The sequence below is a fragment of the Megascapheus bottae genome, chromosome 4 (assembly GCF_031878675.1).
Source record: "Megascapheus bottae isolate mThoBot1 chromosome 4, mThoBot2.hap1, whole genome shotgun sequence".
Lineage (NCBI taxonomy): Eukaryota > Metazoa > Chordata > Mammalia > Rodentia > Geomyidae > Megascapheus > Megascapheus bottae.
In genome coordinates, this window is record NC_143512.1 from 4535894 (window position 1) to 4551950 (window position 16057).

The 16057-nt window shown below is 40.9% G+C and overlaps 1 protein-coding gene across 2 annotated transcripts in view; it reads left to right on the forward strand.

Annotated features, from left to right (window-relative positions):
• Nucleotides 1-9945: 9945 nt before the first annotated feature.
• The window catches only part of Pde6a (phosphodiesterase 6A), a 75606-nt gene continuing 69494 nt past the window's right edge, over nucleotides 9946-16057 (forward strand). For both annotated transcript variants that reach the window (XM_090331075.1, XM_090331076.1), the window contains exon 1: nucleotides 9946-10419. In XM_090331075.1, the coding sequence (XP_090187201.1) occupies nucleotides 9946-10419 (474 nt within the window). The remainder of the gene's footprint in view (nucleotides 10420-16057) is intronic.

The window sequence follows — 16057 nt, forward strand, 5'->3', positions numbered from 1 at the left end:
AGGCTAGCTTTCCACCATTTGAGCCTCATTTCCACTTCTGACTTTTTGGTGGTAGATTGTAGATAAGAATCTCATGGGCCTTGAGTAGTTAGGATTGCAGGCATGAGCCACTGATGCTTGCCCTCAAAAGGTAGTTAATATACTGGCATCCAGAGTCCAGCAGAGTTTAGTTTATGGGTAGAGAGTATTTTGTAATTCCTTACCAATTGTCCAACAAGCAGGATACCCACACTTCACAATGTTTGTTCAAGTTCCTGCACAGGGACCTTCACATCTATTATTGAATCCTCACAGTTTTTCAGGAGATGTTACGTTATGATTCTCCTTTTCACAGGAGAGAAAAACACAGTTCATAGATGTCTGGTGAGTTGCCAAGATCCCCCAGTTAATAAATGACAAAGTAATTTAAACCCACCCATTCCATTCAATGTGTTATTCAAAATATTAAGAATCTACCCCCTGTCCCTGAATAAAACAGACACCATAAAGCCTCGCCAGATTTCATAATGATTATCATTGCCTTTCTTGTACCTCATGCATATTATTTGGCATTAAGGATGAAGAAATGGAAACTCAAGATATTGTTCCTCTCCAAGGCCCTGTAGCTGACAAGCCTTAGATGTAGAGGAGGGATGAGGATGAGTTTCTCATGGGAGCTGTCAGATGCCCAAATGTAAGAACACTCAACTAGGTCACAGTGCTCTAACATGGTGCTGGAGAAGGCTGAGGGCAGGCCATGGTGTGTCACCCTTCCAGTTTAGCGTTCCCATGTGCTGTTTAATATTGCATGTCTCCACATCCCCAGCATTCCCAGCCATGCTGTGCAATTGGACTTTGATCTGCTACACCAGATGTGCAGCAATCTAAGGGAGGAAACAGATAACCCAACTTCCTGCAGCTGGAGAGCTGGCTAAAAATCTGCTTTTCCTAGTAGATCAGCGGCCTAGCTGGTCAACACCTAGATCTATCCACCCCTCCTATCTAAGCCTGAGCACTTCCCCAGGGCTCATAGGGAAGACCATCATCCGAAGGCATACAGAGGCTACCCTTATTCTGTCCCAAATAGCTTTACCAAAGAACAAGCAAATTTCTTTGCTGGCATTGTGGCTCAGCAAAGACAGAAGCCCTTCACATTAGGGACCACATCAAAATTCATTTCCTCAACACATCCTGACCACTTGTTCTTTCCAAGTGGAACAAGCTACTTCCTCTAAGCCCCAATGGACCTTAGACTCCCACTATGTAATGGGCTAGTCCCAATTTGTTATTCAGAATTCATGATCACTGTTAATGTTTTACATTTTAAGAATTCTAGTCCATTTATTTTGGAAATAACACGAAGTCAAATGAATTCAAAAGGTAAAAGGGACTGGGGCTAACATGCAAAATGTCATAGGTTCAACCCTCCCAGCAGACAACCAGACAGATGTGAGTGCACACAACACACACACACACACACACACACACACACACACACACACACAGGATTTACAAGGAGAAGTAAATATCACAAATTCCCTTCTTCCTTTCTTGCCCACTGGCACCCTCCTACAGGCGAACACAACAGCTGTTTTCTATGTTGCTAACTGACATGACTGACCTAAAACTTAATATCTTCCTCTGGCATAAAGATGTGCTGAGTGTTCTTAAATGTAGACATCTTCCTCCTATATGTCGAATCATTAGCTCTCATTTGTGACTATGTATTAGATACCAATACTTGAGCTGGAAGTGTGGCCCAGTGGTAGAGTGCTTGCCTAGCATGTTTGAAACCCTGGGTTCGATTCCTTGGTACCATATAGACAGATGAAGCCAGAAGTGGGGCTGTGGCCCAAGTGGTGGAGCACTAACCTCTAGAAAGTTCAAGGACAGTGCTCGGGCCCTGAGTTCAAGACCCGGGCCTGGGAGAAAAAATATACCAACACTTGGATCCCACCACTAGATATTATGATTCATTTGTGTAGAGTAGATTCAGGTACTGAATTTTTTTTTAACAGTGCTAGGAATCTAATCCAAGGCCTAACACATGCTAGGCAAGCATTCAACTCACCTAATCTAATATTCGAAATAGTGCATTCATGAGCATAGGTATTTTTCCTGTGTTCCTTTGCCCTAATCCCTAGAAGCCTTTCATGATTTCTCTCAAGAATACTATATAGCACACATTCTCAAGTTCCATGTCCCTATTGGCAGTGGATGAAATTGCTCAAGTGTGGGAGAAAATAAAGGGCCAAGGAGATATTAGAGATCCTCCTTCAGGACTGCAACAGAAATTGGGTTTTCTAGACCCTTGTATGAAAAGACCCTGGTCCTCTGCCTTCCTGGAAAGTCAGGAGGGACTCCTACACGGGTGATCTGAGTGGCTATTGGTGCTCAGGGAGGTGGGGTCTGGGGACAGGAAAGCCTAAGACCCCTTAGGACCTCTCGAGTCCTGGCTGAGAGCAGAACTGCTGGCATTCAGGTACAAAGAGGGGGAATATTGTGGTAGTAGAATGGATTGAATTAAATTAGGCAGTCAGCCTCTCACATGACAGCAGGGTAGAACATCAACCGTGAGAGTCATTGGTATTGACGGGCTTTGGACCACATAAAATTTGATTTGGAGAAAGAAAAGAAAAATGATTCTTATACCCACAATGAAGGAGCACAAATCATTCTTGTTACAAATATTTGGGTAGGGAAAATGATCTATTATTTGATGTTATGTGGCTATCATAAGCCCCAGGATCCAGGTCTGTTCTTTTGGGAATGATCTAAGAACTGTGGGTGATAGCAGCTCAAAATAAAACATGATATTTATATTAAATATCAACTGTCCCATTATTTCTTTTTTTTTAATTTTATTGTTATTATAAAAGTGATGTACGGAGGGGTTATAGTTACATAAGTCAGATCCATTATTTATTTAAACTCAGATTGCTAGAAGCCTACGGCAACTTTAAAGGTCAATAATAATCTTGTTCTATCTTTCTGGTCAAGTTTTTGGTAAAGAAGATAACAAAGTACAATGAACAAAGGTTTAACTCTATAAATGTCCATTAACAAAATACAACACAAAACAAAACAGCTGGTCTGCACTTGTGGCTCACACTTATAATCTCAGGACCAGTATACACACAAAAAGTCTGATTATGGCAGCACAGATCTGTAATTTCAGCACTTGGAAACTAGATGCAGGAAGATCAGGAGTTAGAGGCCACACTAGGCTACATAGTGATTCCAAGTCAACCTGAACTCTATAGCAACTATGTGTTTCTTTAAGAAAGAAAAAGGGCTGGGAGTTTGGCTTAGTGGTAACTGCTTGAGTATCATACAGGAAGACCCTGCTTCAAATCCTTGGTTCCACATACCTAGAAAAAAAAAGCCAGAAGTGGTGCTGTGGCTCAAGTGGGAGATTTCTCGCCTTGAGAAATCCCAAGGACAGTGCTCAGGCCTTGAGTTCAAGCCCGAGGACTGAAAGGAAGAAAAGAAAGAAAGAAAGAAAGAAAGAAAGAAAGAAAGAAAGAAAGAAAGAAAGAAAGAAAGAAAGAAAGAAAGAGAGAGAAAGAGGTATATTTGTACTGCGTTTACTTTCTACTAAGTATCACTGCCTTATAATTAGCTTACAAATCCTCATTTCACCTGACTTCTTAGGGTTTGAATATGTCCCCTAAAATTTCATATCCTGGAAGCTTGGTCTCTAATGTGATAGGATTAAGGTGGGAGAGCTAGGGCCTAGTGAAAGTAATTAGGTCACTGGGGCACTGTCCTTGGAGGAGATTAATGTAATTTTTAAGGTAGCCTAAGACAGAAGATTGTTACAATAATAAGCCAGGCCCCTGAGTCCTTCTGGCTCCCTGCTTTGCCATGTTTCTCTCTCTCTCTCTCCCTCTCTCCCTCTCTCTCTCTCTCTCTCTCTCTCTCTCTCTCTCTCTCTCTCTCTCTCTCTCTCTCTCTCTCTCTCTCTCTCTCTGTCTGTCTCTGTTTTTCATGTAACAAGTTTAAGTTCCCACCATGAATGCCATCTACCATGACATCAAAGTTGATAGGATGCTAGTTTCATGCTGTTAGATTTCTAGAACCGTAAGCTAAATAAACCTCTTTTCATTGTAAGTGTCTCCATTCAAGTATTTTGTTACAGCAACAGAAAACAGGCTGAGACATACTCAAAGAATAGTCTAAGTATCAAGCTTTTTTTTGAGTAATGAGTTATGAGGATCATGGGTTGAAGCCAGCCTGGGCAGAAATGTCTGAGTGATTATTATCTCCAAAGAACCATCAAAAGTCCAGAAATGGGGGTATGGCACAAGTGGTAGAACACCAGTCTGGAGCAGAAAAGCCAAATGAGAACGCAAGGCTCTGAGTTTATGCTCTATTATAGGCACCAATACTTACATACACACACATATATATATACATTCATGCATGTATGTACATATACATACATACATACATACATACATACATAAATGAAAGAATAAATGAATGCATAAACCATTAAATATCAGTATTTGAATCTTCTTTACCATGTCTCTTTATGATACCTTCAGTGGACTGGCATTTACAACCTATAAGACAATTCAGTTAGTCTTTCATTGTCAAAAAATAATTAGCCAGGCACCAGTGTTTCACAGTTTTAACCCTAATTACTTGGAGGTGGGCAATGGTGACTCATACCTGTAATCCTAGTTACTCAGGTGGCTGAGATATGAGGATCACAGTTCAATGCCAGCCTGAGCAGAAAAGCCTGTGAGACCCTTATCTTTAATTAACTACCAGAAAACCTGAAGTGGAGCTGTGGCTCAAACTGGTAGAACATTAGCTTTGAGCAAAAGAGCTCAGGGAAAGGATCTAGGCCCTGAGTTCAAGCCCCATGACTATAACTGTCACCTCCAAAAAAAAAGCCAGAAGTGGTGCTGAAGCTTACGTGGTAGAGCTCTAACCTTGAAAAAACCCAAGGTTAGTGCTCAGGCCCTGAGCTCAAGGCCTAGGACTGGCAAAAAAAGAAAAGAAAAGAAAAAGCTTAGTTACTACCTGGGAAGCTAAGAACAGAAGAATCATAATTCAAGGCTAGACTAAGCAAGGATTTTCCTCAACTGATAGCTGGGTATTGTGGTATATGGTGTTATTCTAAGCTATGTGGCTGACGCTAGATCCCAGTTCCAGGCCAGCCCAGGTTGAAAACACATATAGACTCTTTGAAAAACTACTGGATGTCGTTGTATACATCTGTCTTCAAAGGTAGGACAGACGCTGAAAACAAGTGGATCAAAGTTCAACTGTAAGCTCCAGCAGGAAGTGAGGCCCCATTTTAAAAATAACCAATGCAAAAATAAAAATATGAGGAAGAAACCTTGAAAAGAAATAAGCAATGTAAAAATGACCTAGCAGTACAATCCCTGCCTAGCAAATGTTGGGCCCTGAGTTTAAAAACTCAGTATCACAAATCTTCATGAATAATGATTGAATATCTACTAGAATTGGGCAGTAGGAAGTTTCTATTCATGTGAAATAAACATTGTCATAGGCAATTTTTTTTCCTTTTTGGTGATGGCACTGAGGCTTGAACTCAAGACCTGGGCATTGTCCTTTTGTCCATTGGCCTTTTGTTCAAGATTAATGCCTTACCACTTGAGCCACACACATGTATACTTCCAGCTATTTAGTGGTTAGTGGAAGGGAAAACTCTCATGTCCTCAATGGCTTTGAAATTCAATCCTCAGATCTCAGCCTCCTGATTAGCTAGGATTACAGTCATGAGTCACCAGTACCCAGCCATTTTTGTATGATTCCATTTAATGTCCAGTGGGTGTATACTTCTGCATTGTACACTGTATTATCTTCTTTAATCACCACAGTAAACTAATTTACAAATAGGTAAAGTTAGGTCCAGAAAAGGTTAAATAACTTGGTTATATAGCAGGTGACTCAGTCCCTGGTCTAACTCCAAGATCTACTGAAAAAAAAAGATATTGCTATTATTATTGTCCATTTTTATAAAGGGGAAACTGAGGCTAATAGATACCAAAGTTACCTGAATTGGAAGTAGTGGAGTGGAGTCCCACATGCCTTCTGATTAAGGTGTGTGTGTGTGTGTGTGTGTGTGTGTGTGTGTGTGTGTGTGTGTGTGTGTCCTGAGGCACTGAACTCAGGGCCTGGATGGTGTCCCTGAAGTTTTTGCTCAAGGCTATTGCTCTGCTCTGCCAGTTGAGCCACAACTCCACTTCCAGCTTTTTGTAGTTAATCGGACATGAGTCTCACAGACTTTCCTTCCTAGGCTGACTTTGAACTGTAATCCTCAGACATTAGCCTCCTCAATAGCTAGAATTATGGGCACAAGCCTCCAGAGCTTGCTCCAATCTCTATTTCTTAAGTGCTCTGATAATTCTCTTATTACTCCTTTTCCTTTTTCTTGAGACAAAGTCTCTCTATGTAGCACAGCCTAGCCTTGAACTTGAAAATCTCCTTATCTCCTTGTCTCTTGAATGCTAGGATTTCAAATGTTTGTCACCATGTCCAGTGTCTTCTGTTTATAAAAATCTAATCTCTGTAAGTCAGACCAAAGAAACACAGGTGGCATGGTTTCCCTCGTTTGTTGTAACTAGAAAGTGCCTATAAATGCACTGGATGCTAAAAGACAGAGTGACTATTCTTAGGAGAAGAAGGTTCAATAGCTATGGACACATGATCAAATGAAATGGTGTTTATTGAAATCAACTCCAAGAAATGGAGACAAAGAGGTTTTATGTTATTTTGCTTCTTGTTTCTGTTTCTCCTTTGTTGCTGTCTTGGATTTCTGAACCTTGTGTCTTGTATGCAAGTTTATGTGTTTGGGGGAGGATAGGGGAGCACAGAAATGGTGGGAAAAGGGGGTCAACAAGTGCAGCAAAGATATTCAGTAGAAACTATGCTTAAAATTATGTAGGGAGGAGGTCTGGGAGAGGAAAAACTGCGAGAAAATGAGGGAAGAAGTAACACTGTTCAAAAAGAAATCTACTCATTACCTGACTTTCATAACTGCAACCCCTATGTACATTACCTTTACAATAGCAACAAATTAAATGTAAAAAATGTATTTGGTATCATGTTGAGTGAGACAAGTCAAAACCAAAGGAACAAAAGATGCATGGTATCCTTAATATGTGGCGATTAGATCCAAACAGTACAAGAGTGAGGACTCAATATTTGCATACCCAATGCTATGGACATGGTACTGGAAATATAAACACAACTACAAAGACATAAAATGATGACTCTATAGACATAATGTTTTATTACATAGATTAATATGTATCTATGATATACAAACCCTCAGCCTGATTTTGATTATGTTCTAAAATCTAAGTGCCAGGGATTCTATATAGAGATTCCCTTCTTGAATACCCGTTTGTTAAACACGTCATTTGAAATATGATGTAAAAATGTATTTGGTTCATATTAGGTCTCAGGGCTGGCATCCTTGGCTCTGGCAGGGCTTCATGTTGAATGATATCACATGGAGAAAGCATGGGCAGGGGGGATTCTGGGATACAGGACCTTCCAGGCTTGCCACAGGCCCGCTTCCCATTTTCTAATGATTAATTGGAGATACGGGTCTCATGTTCTTTAGTGCCTGAGCTGGCTTTGAACCACGATCCTCAGATCTCAGCCTCCTGAGTAACTAGGATTACAGGCATGAGTCACCAAGCCTGGCTAAATCTGTGACTCTTATCTCCAGTTAATCACAGAAAAAGCCAGAACTGGTGCTGTGGCTCAAGTGATAGAGTGTTAGCCTTGCGCAAAAGGAGCTCAGGGGCAGCACGCAGGCCCAGAGTTCAAGGCCCCAAAATGGTAAACAAAAATAATTTAATAGCCACAGACTGGTGTTAAAAGATGGGGACAGTGTTTTCATATACTATGGTATAGACTTAGAGACAGGATTAGCATTATTTATTAAAACCCTTAGGTGTTGAGGTTGAGATGTCACTAAAAATATTTGCGAATGTTAAATATTCTATGATATATACATACCATATAAGTATATATCATATATTTATATATTGTACACACAAAGTTATAGATATGTAATATTAGTGATATATGTCATATATCATTATATAAATATATGACAATTATATTCATATGACATATATCATTATAATCATAATTTTGTGCCAGTACTACTGCTTAAACTCAGGGCCTGGATCTTGCAGTTCTCACTTCACCTGAATGATAATTCAGGGCTGGTGCTCTATTGCTTGAATCATACCTCCACTTATGGCTTTTTGCTGGTTAATTTACTGGTAGCTCAAGCCTAAATTCTGGCTATTCTAGGCTGAGGATCATGGTTTGAAGCCAGCCCAAGCAGAAAAGTCCATGAGTCTCTTTATTTCTAACCAAAAGTTGAAAGTAGAGCTGTGGCTCAAGTGGAAGAGGGCTAACCTTGAGTGAAAAGCTCATGGACAGTGCCCAGACCCAGAGTGCAAACCCCAGGAGTGGCAAAAGGAAAAAGGATAGTGTTTTATTTATCCAGTAGAATACCACAGAACACTATACATAATAATATAGATGAGTATCACAACATAAGGTTGACTTTAAAACCCTGCAAAACCAATCTGTGGGGTTAAAGGTCATAATGTGTGCGGGGGGGTGGGGGGGGTGGGGGAGTACCTTTGTACATACTGTGGAATAGGTTCATTGCCCCAAGAATTTATTACTCTATATAACAAAGGACAGAGCTGACTTTCTAATTAAGTTTCTTTTCGAAGTTCAAAGTGCCAAGACCTGTTCGCAATCAGACATTCCCATAGCGTTTACAAGGTAGAAATGCCAGTGCTTTCTGCAGAGAGATGTCACAGAGGCTACTTCATCTCAAAGGAAAAGTGCATATTCTACCTTTCCAGGCACAAGGGGAATTCAGCGAAGATTCTGGTATTTTCAGACCCATTGGAGCTGATCACCTGTGGACCATCCAAGAGGATGCAGGTTGGAGCCAGAAAAAGCATACTAATGTTCCAAAAACAAACAAACAAACAAACAAAAAAACCCAAAACCAAAACCACCCATAGGTTTAAGGAAAATAGATTTTTTAACAGTAAGCCAGTATGAAAAGGACAGCAACTAAAATGTCAACCAAAGGTTACCTCTGACAAGTTGGATTATGGGTGATTTTAATTGCCTTCATTGTGTCATTTTCTGTGAAGAACACGTGTTGCTTTGGTAATAATAAAAGAACTCTGAAAGGTGTGTTGTTTTCCTTTTACAAGTGTCCTAAGAATGCTAAAATTAGACAGTCCTTGAAATCTAAAGCTGGGAGACACTTTTGTCTAGAGGTTATGAAATCTGAGCTAAGAGGTGTCAGACCCACAATAAACACAGGGGAAGTGGTCTGAGTGGTGCTTGATGGTGGAGTAAATTGAAGGCCTATGCTGGGGATGCTTTGGTGAAGGGAGTTGGTTGTTAGAGGTAGAAAGGAAGCTGGCAGGAAGTTCTCAGCTCTATCCATTCCTGCAATACTGTGGGAATGCAGACAGCGTTATTAGAACTTCTGATTGCCCAAGAGAAGCCACACACATCTCCTAAGTTGTGTGAGACTTCTATGCTCAAGTTCATGCAACAACCTCAGAGGGCAGAAAGCATGCAGCTATGGATATTAGGTTGGACACTTGGCTGGACTGGTGGTGTTAAAAATCTGCCTTCTACTTGGTGCAAAAGTCCCTTCTCAGCTCTGAGACCAAGGTGAAGAGAGAATATTCACATTCTCCCACTGGGGGCCCAGCTGCATCTGGCACAGCCTGATCCTCATAATCCTTGTTCTCAGGGTAATATTAATGACTTAATCCCCCCAATTCATGCTCGCCCTAGGCAGTCTTCCCAGTGAGATTTACAGAGGAGACTCAGAAGTCCAGATTGGAGCGGAGTGCATTCAGACACAACTAGCTACGAACTGCAGTTTCTCCACGGAAGCATCCAGAAGCAATCCCAGCCATGGGTGAGGTGACAGCAGAGGAGGTGGAGAAATTCTTGGACTCACATATTGGCTTTGCCAAAAAATATTATACTCTCCGATACCGGGCCAAGGTGATCTCAGAACTTCTGGGGGCCAAGGAAGCAGCTGTGGACTTCAGCAACTACCACTCCCTGAGCAGCGTGGAGGAGAGTGAAATCATCTTTGATCTCCTGAGGGACTTCCAGGAGAATTTGCAGACTGAGAAGTGTGCTTTCAATGTCATGAAGAAACTCTCCTTTCTCCTGCGGGCAGACCGGATGAGCCTGTTTATGTATAGGGTCCGCAATGGCACTGCAGAGCTAGCCACCCGGCTCTTCAATGTACACAAAGATGCTGTTCTTGAAGACTGTCTGGTGATGCCTGACTCGGAAATTGTCTTCCCTCTGGACATGGGTGTCATAGGCCACGTGGCACACTCTAAAAAGCTCACCAATGTTCTCAACACTGCCGAGGTACTCTCTTCCCAATTTCACAAAGGGTGGCGAGGTGTCACTCCCCTGGGTTCTGGGGTTCTAGTGTGCTGGGGTGCTGTGGGTCTTGGTTGATACTCTATCGCTTAATCCATGCATCCAGCCTGGCATTGCGTTGGGTAATCGGAGATGAGTCTCATTCACTTTTCTGCTTGGTTTGGCTTTCAGTCAGAATCCACCAGGTCTAAATAGCTACCACTGCAGGGACAAACCACTGGCAACTGGCTTATTTATATCCTATTTCTTTTCTGTTTTTGGTGCTGATAGTGGAGTTTGAACTCAGTCAGGATGCTCTTCCTTAACATTTTCACTGAAGACCGACACTCCACTACTCGAGCCACAGCTCTATTTCTAGTGTTTTAGAGGTTCATTAGAAACAAAAGTTTCATGGACTTTTCTGCCTGGGCTGGCTTTAAACTTCAGTCCTCAGATTTCAGCCTTCTAAGTAGCAAGGATTACAAGCCATTGGCACCTGGCTTATTTATAACTTTTTCTTTAGACTGACATTCAAAACTAACAAGATCTTAATGTTGTACAAAGCACTATGTATCCATCCATGGTTAATATCTTGCCATTTCTGTTTTTTCCATTTTATGATCCCTTGGGAGGAAGTTGCAGCCACGGTGCCTTTTGGTTCCTAAGCATTTCACTCTATTTCTGGAACCACACATTTCTTTTTTTTTTTATTAAACACTGATTTTATTAACATTGATTTTTACATCATATTTTAAATGTCATGTTTAACAAACAAGTGTTCAAGAATAGAATCACTATATGCACATGAATTTAAGGACAAAATTAAAATTAAGCTGAGAGTTTGTATGTCATAGATAGATATCGGTCTATATAACATATCATTGTGTCTATAGAGTATATATCCCATCATAGATTTTTATGTCTATGTAGTTATATTTATTTTTCCAAGATCATGTCAATGACCTTGAGAACCTGAGTGTTGAGAACCTGCTTTTTATTTATTTATTTATATTTATATTTATTTAATTTTTTTAGTGGAGATGAGGGTTTCTCAGAGTTTCCTGCCCAGGCTGAATTTGAACTGTGATCCTCAGATCTTAGCCTCTAGAGTAGCTAGGATTACAGATGTGAGCCACTGGTACCTGCCTCCTCAGTCTGTCTTTGTTGTTGTCTTCTGTAAGGCTGGAATATTTGAAGGATACAGAATGAATATCTTGTATCAATGGACTTCTTAGGTAGTTTTTCACAGTTAAATTCAGGAATATCACTTTTTCTGCATAATTTACATTCATGTCTCATTCCTGGAAATTAACACTCATCACTTGATGAAGCATTTGTCACTTACTTCGAAGAATCCAGCAGTGTGTGAGATTCTTTTGGCAGTTCTGGCAAAGACCTCTTCCCCTTTCTGGACATTAAAGACTGTACTACAATCTACAACATAATCCTCCACCTAGACTAACTTCTACTCAACTTTTAATCTTAGTTTAAAAGTCTCTTCCTCAGAGAGGCAGTCTGTGTGGTAACCCTGTTAGTGTTCCCTTCATAAAACTATTGATCAAAATAAGCCTTGGCGCCAGAGACTTTGTCTTATTCATCAGGCATTTATCCCAGGATCTAGCATAATGGCTACAATGCAGGTAGCCAATAAACACAGCATTAAAAAAAAATCCACAGTCAAGTAATTTTGCAATAATTTCCTTTAACCACTCTCTCATTTATATGAAGCTTTGTTTGGGGGCCTGGAGCATAGTCTAGTGGTAGAGTGCTCGCTTAGCATGCAAGAAACCCTGAGTTCGATTCCTCAGTACCACACACACAGAAAAAGCCGGAAGTGGCATTGTGTCTCAAGTGGCAGAGTGCTAGCCTTGAGCAAAATGTGTCCAAGGACAGCACCTAGGCCCTGAGTTCAAGCCCCAAGACAGGCCAAACAATTAAAAAAAAAGTTCCTTTGTAACATCAGGGCCCACATAGATCTTATTTATTGCTATGCTGTCCAATCTAGGAGTCTGTCTTCATCCATTTTCAAGATCTAGCCCCCTGGCATTTTGTGGCTTTATCCTAACTTTTCAGATGAAGGGTCTGAAGGCTCAAAAGAGGGATTGGAGGAGGCTTCAGAGCTCATCTTATCCAGCTACTCAGGAGGCTGAGATCTGAGGACCACGGTTCCTAGGCCAGCCAGGGCAGGAAAGTCTCTGAGATTCTTATCTCCAATTAACTACCAGAAAATCGGAAGTAGCATTTTGGCTCAAAGTGGTAGAGTGCTAGCTTTGAGCTGAAAAGCTCAGGGACAGTGACCAGGCCCAGAGTACAAGCCCCACAACTGAAAAAAAAAAAAAAAAGTTAGCAACACTAGACTCAGGAAATCTAGATAGGGAGTTTGTCCTGTAGCAGTAGATTTAGGGCCAAGCTAAGCCTTCACAGCTATAATGCAAATGAGAATTCAAACAAGACTAGGGTTCTTTGGAAACATACCAGGCAGACTCTTCTGTGGGATTCATCTCTCCCTGCTTCTCCTCCTTGGCATCCAGGGCTGGAGGCAATGGCTCTCCCCTCCAGGCTTTCAGGAGGACTTGTTCAACTAGTTAGGCATCTCATTTCAATTTCATAGCTGTCTTATGTCATAACTCTTATTATCTCTAAGACATAGGCATCTATAACACATGGATGGTGAAATTGAAACTCAGAAAAAAGAGCTTACTCAGGGTCACATATATGGGAAGTAGCAGACAAGAAATCTGAACCCAGGACTCTGACCTTGAGTCCATGATCTTAACCCTTTATTGTGCTTCCTCCTTATTTATAAAGTGAGGGTATGTGCTGAGTATCATTTAGTAAAAGTCACTTCTGCTTGAACAACAGGAGCTGAGAATTTATGCTTTGAGATTAGATCTGGGTGTGAACTATCATTTTCTAATTTCTATTTATCATGGCAAATAATTTAGCTTATTTCCTAACACAAAATAGTGAAAAATAATGACCTCTCAAAGTTAAAAAAAAGAAGGAACAAGAGAATCATTTCTCACCTAGCAATTTTCCTCTCATTGTGAAGCCTCACATTACAGTTCTTATTATTACTATTCTGTAGTTGTTGTTATTAAGAGACGTTTCTAAGTAATAGGTGCAGTATCAGATGTATGTAGAATATACCTTTCAGGACTGAGAGTTTGGCCTAGTGGTAGAGTGCTTGTATAGCATGCACAAAGACCCGGGTTTGATTCTTCTGTCCCACATACATAGAAAAAAGCTGGAGGTGGTGTTGTGGCTCAAGTGGCAGAGCTCTAGCCTTGAGAAAGCTCAAGGACAGTGTTCAGGCCCTGAGTTCAAGCCCCAGGACTGGCAAAAAAAATAAGAAAGAAAGAAAGAAACAGAGAGAGAAAGAAGGAAAGAGAAAGGAATGAAGGAGAGACAGAAAGAAAGAATGAATAAGAGAAAGAAAGAAAAGAAGAGAAAAGAAAAGAAAAACTGTGAGCAAAGAACGTTTATAGACTTGGCATTCATAGGATTGAGGAGTCCAGGAACATCCTCTAATTCTGGAAGATTCAAGCCTAACAGTTTGCAGAGCCTCTGTGCTCACAGATGGCATTGCTGTTTCCTGTTCAGTTTCCACAGATTGCCCAGGCAGCCACAACTCCTGTCTTCCTTGGAAGTCTCAGTTCTGGGCAGCTTTTCTGAGCTGTGATTCAGGCCTGGAGGTGAAGTCAGACACCAATAAGCCTGGTGTATTTGCATGTTGTTTGCTCTGTCTTACTGAAGAAATCTTAATTCTTGACTGTGGGCAGGGCACTCTCTGCTGATAAGCAGTAACTGGAAATTGCTGTTTATCAATTATGGTGGACATTTCCATAGAAGAAAAGGAAAGCTTGGACTGGAGTCTGAGTTATCACTGAACTACCTTGTACTTTGAGCCATCAGTGTCTTTAAACCTGGGAAATGGTTCCAAGTACCGCACTGTTGAAATATGAAATGGCGTTTTACAAATTCCTACCTAATCTTGGGATCTCCTAAGCCGACTTGCAGTCAGTATTGCCTGATGAATATGAGATGTACAGCTAAGTTGAAATTTTCAATAAATAACAAAAATTAATATAAAAAATCCTAGGGCTGGGATGTAGCTCAATGGCAAAGTGCTTGCCTAGCAAATACAAAGTCCTGGGTTTGATCCCCAGTAACAAAAGAAAACACACTCACACACACACACACACACACACACACACACACACACACACACTTTTGTCAGGCGCTGGTAGCTCATGCCTGTAATCCTAGCTAATCAGGAGGCTGAGAGCTGAGGATCATGGTTCAAGGCCAGCCAGGGACTAAAGTCTGTGAGATTCATATCCAATTAGCAATCAAAAAAAAAGTGGAAGTGGCACTGTAGCTCACGTGGTAAGAGTGCTAGCCTTGAGCTAAAGAACTCAGGGGCAATGTCCCGGTCCAGAATTCAAGCACCACAACTGACAAAAAAAACCAAAAACAACAACAACAAAAAAGTATAGAAAATCCTGTATTTAGGAAATACTTAAAACTAAAAGATGTATTTATTTACCTATAATTCCCATTTAATTGCACACTATTTTTGTTTGTTTGTTTATTTTTATTTTGAGACCTTTCTCCATATGTAGCCTAGGCTGGCCTTGAACTCAGGACCTTTCTTGAGTTATAGTTATGAGCTGTGTGCAGGACCAGCAACTGCTGCTATACTTGGCTATGTCTTGTATTTTCATTTATTAAATCTAGAAAGCTTACTTGCCATTTGACATTTACATGCTTATGAACTCTAACCTTTTTGTATGTACCTATCAATCAGTTTTATTCACCACTGGCTCTTGGGCTCATATCCCAAGTAGCTCGGGAAGCCAGTAAGAAGACAAGCTCTTCTTCCTCTGGGGCCCTGGTTATCACCTCTTCCATGGGCCCCTGATTCACATAATAGCTTGAATTGTGGGTTCATGTTTTACAGGATACTGCACTATACTCTGAGATCTCAGTGAGAACACCGCTCATATTATTGGTCTGTGCATGTCCATTATCTCATACAGAGCCACAGATAAAAATGATCAATTAAGGGCTGGGAGTTTGGCCTAGTGGTTAAAGTGCTTGCCTAGCATGCACGAAGACCAGGGTTCGATTCCTTGGTACCACATATATAGGAAAAGCCAGAAGTGGTGCTGAGGCTCAAGTGGTAGAGTTCTAGCCTTGAGAAAGTCCAAGGACAGTGCTCAGACCCTGAGCTGAAGCCCGGGACTGGCAAAAAAAAAAAAAAGATCAATTAATGAGCCCATGAATAAGCAAATAAGTCAATGAATGAATGAATGGAGGTGTTGTACCAGTACATTTTCCAGATTTAATAAAAGAAAATATGGGATGCAACTGAATACAGGACACAGTAGATGTGAGGGTCCTGTATACAGTTCACATCTGTAACTCTAGAGACTGAGGCAAGAGGGTCGTGAGTTCAAGACTAGATTAGGCCACCTATGGAGAAGGGTCTCAAAACAGAACCAAACAAAAAGAAACATATAGACTGTCCAATCAAATGGGCTACTTATCAGCATAGAGCTGTCTATAAATGAGGAAGAAGACAGGTCTATTCATATCAGCCCTGCTAATATAGGTGGATTGTCTAGCTTTGGGCCCAGTA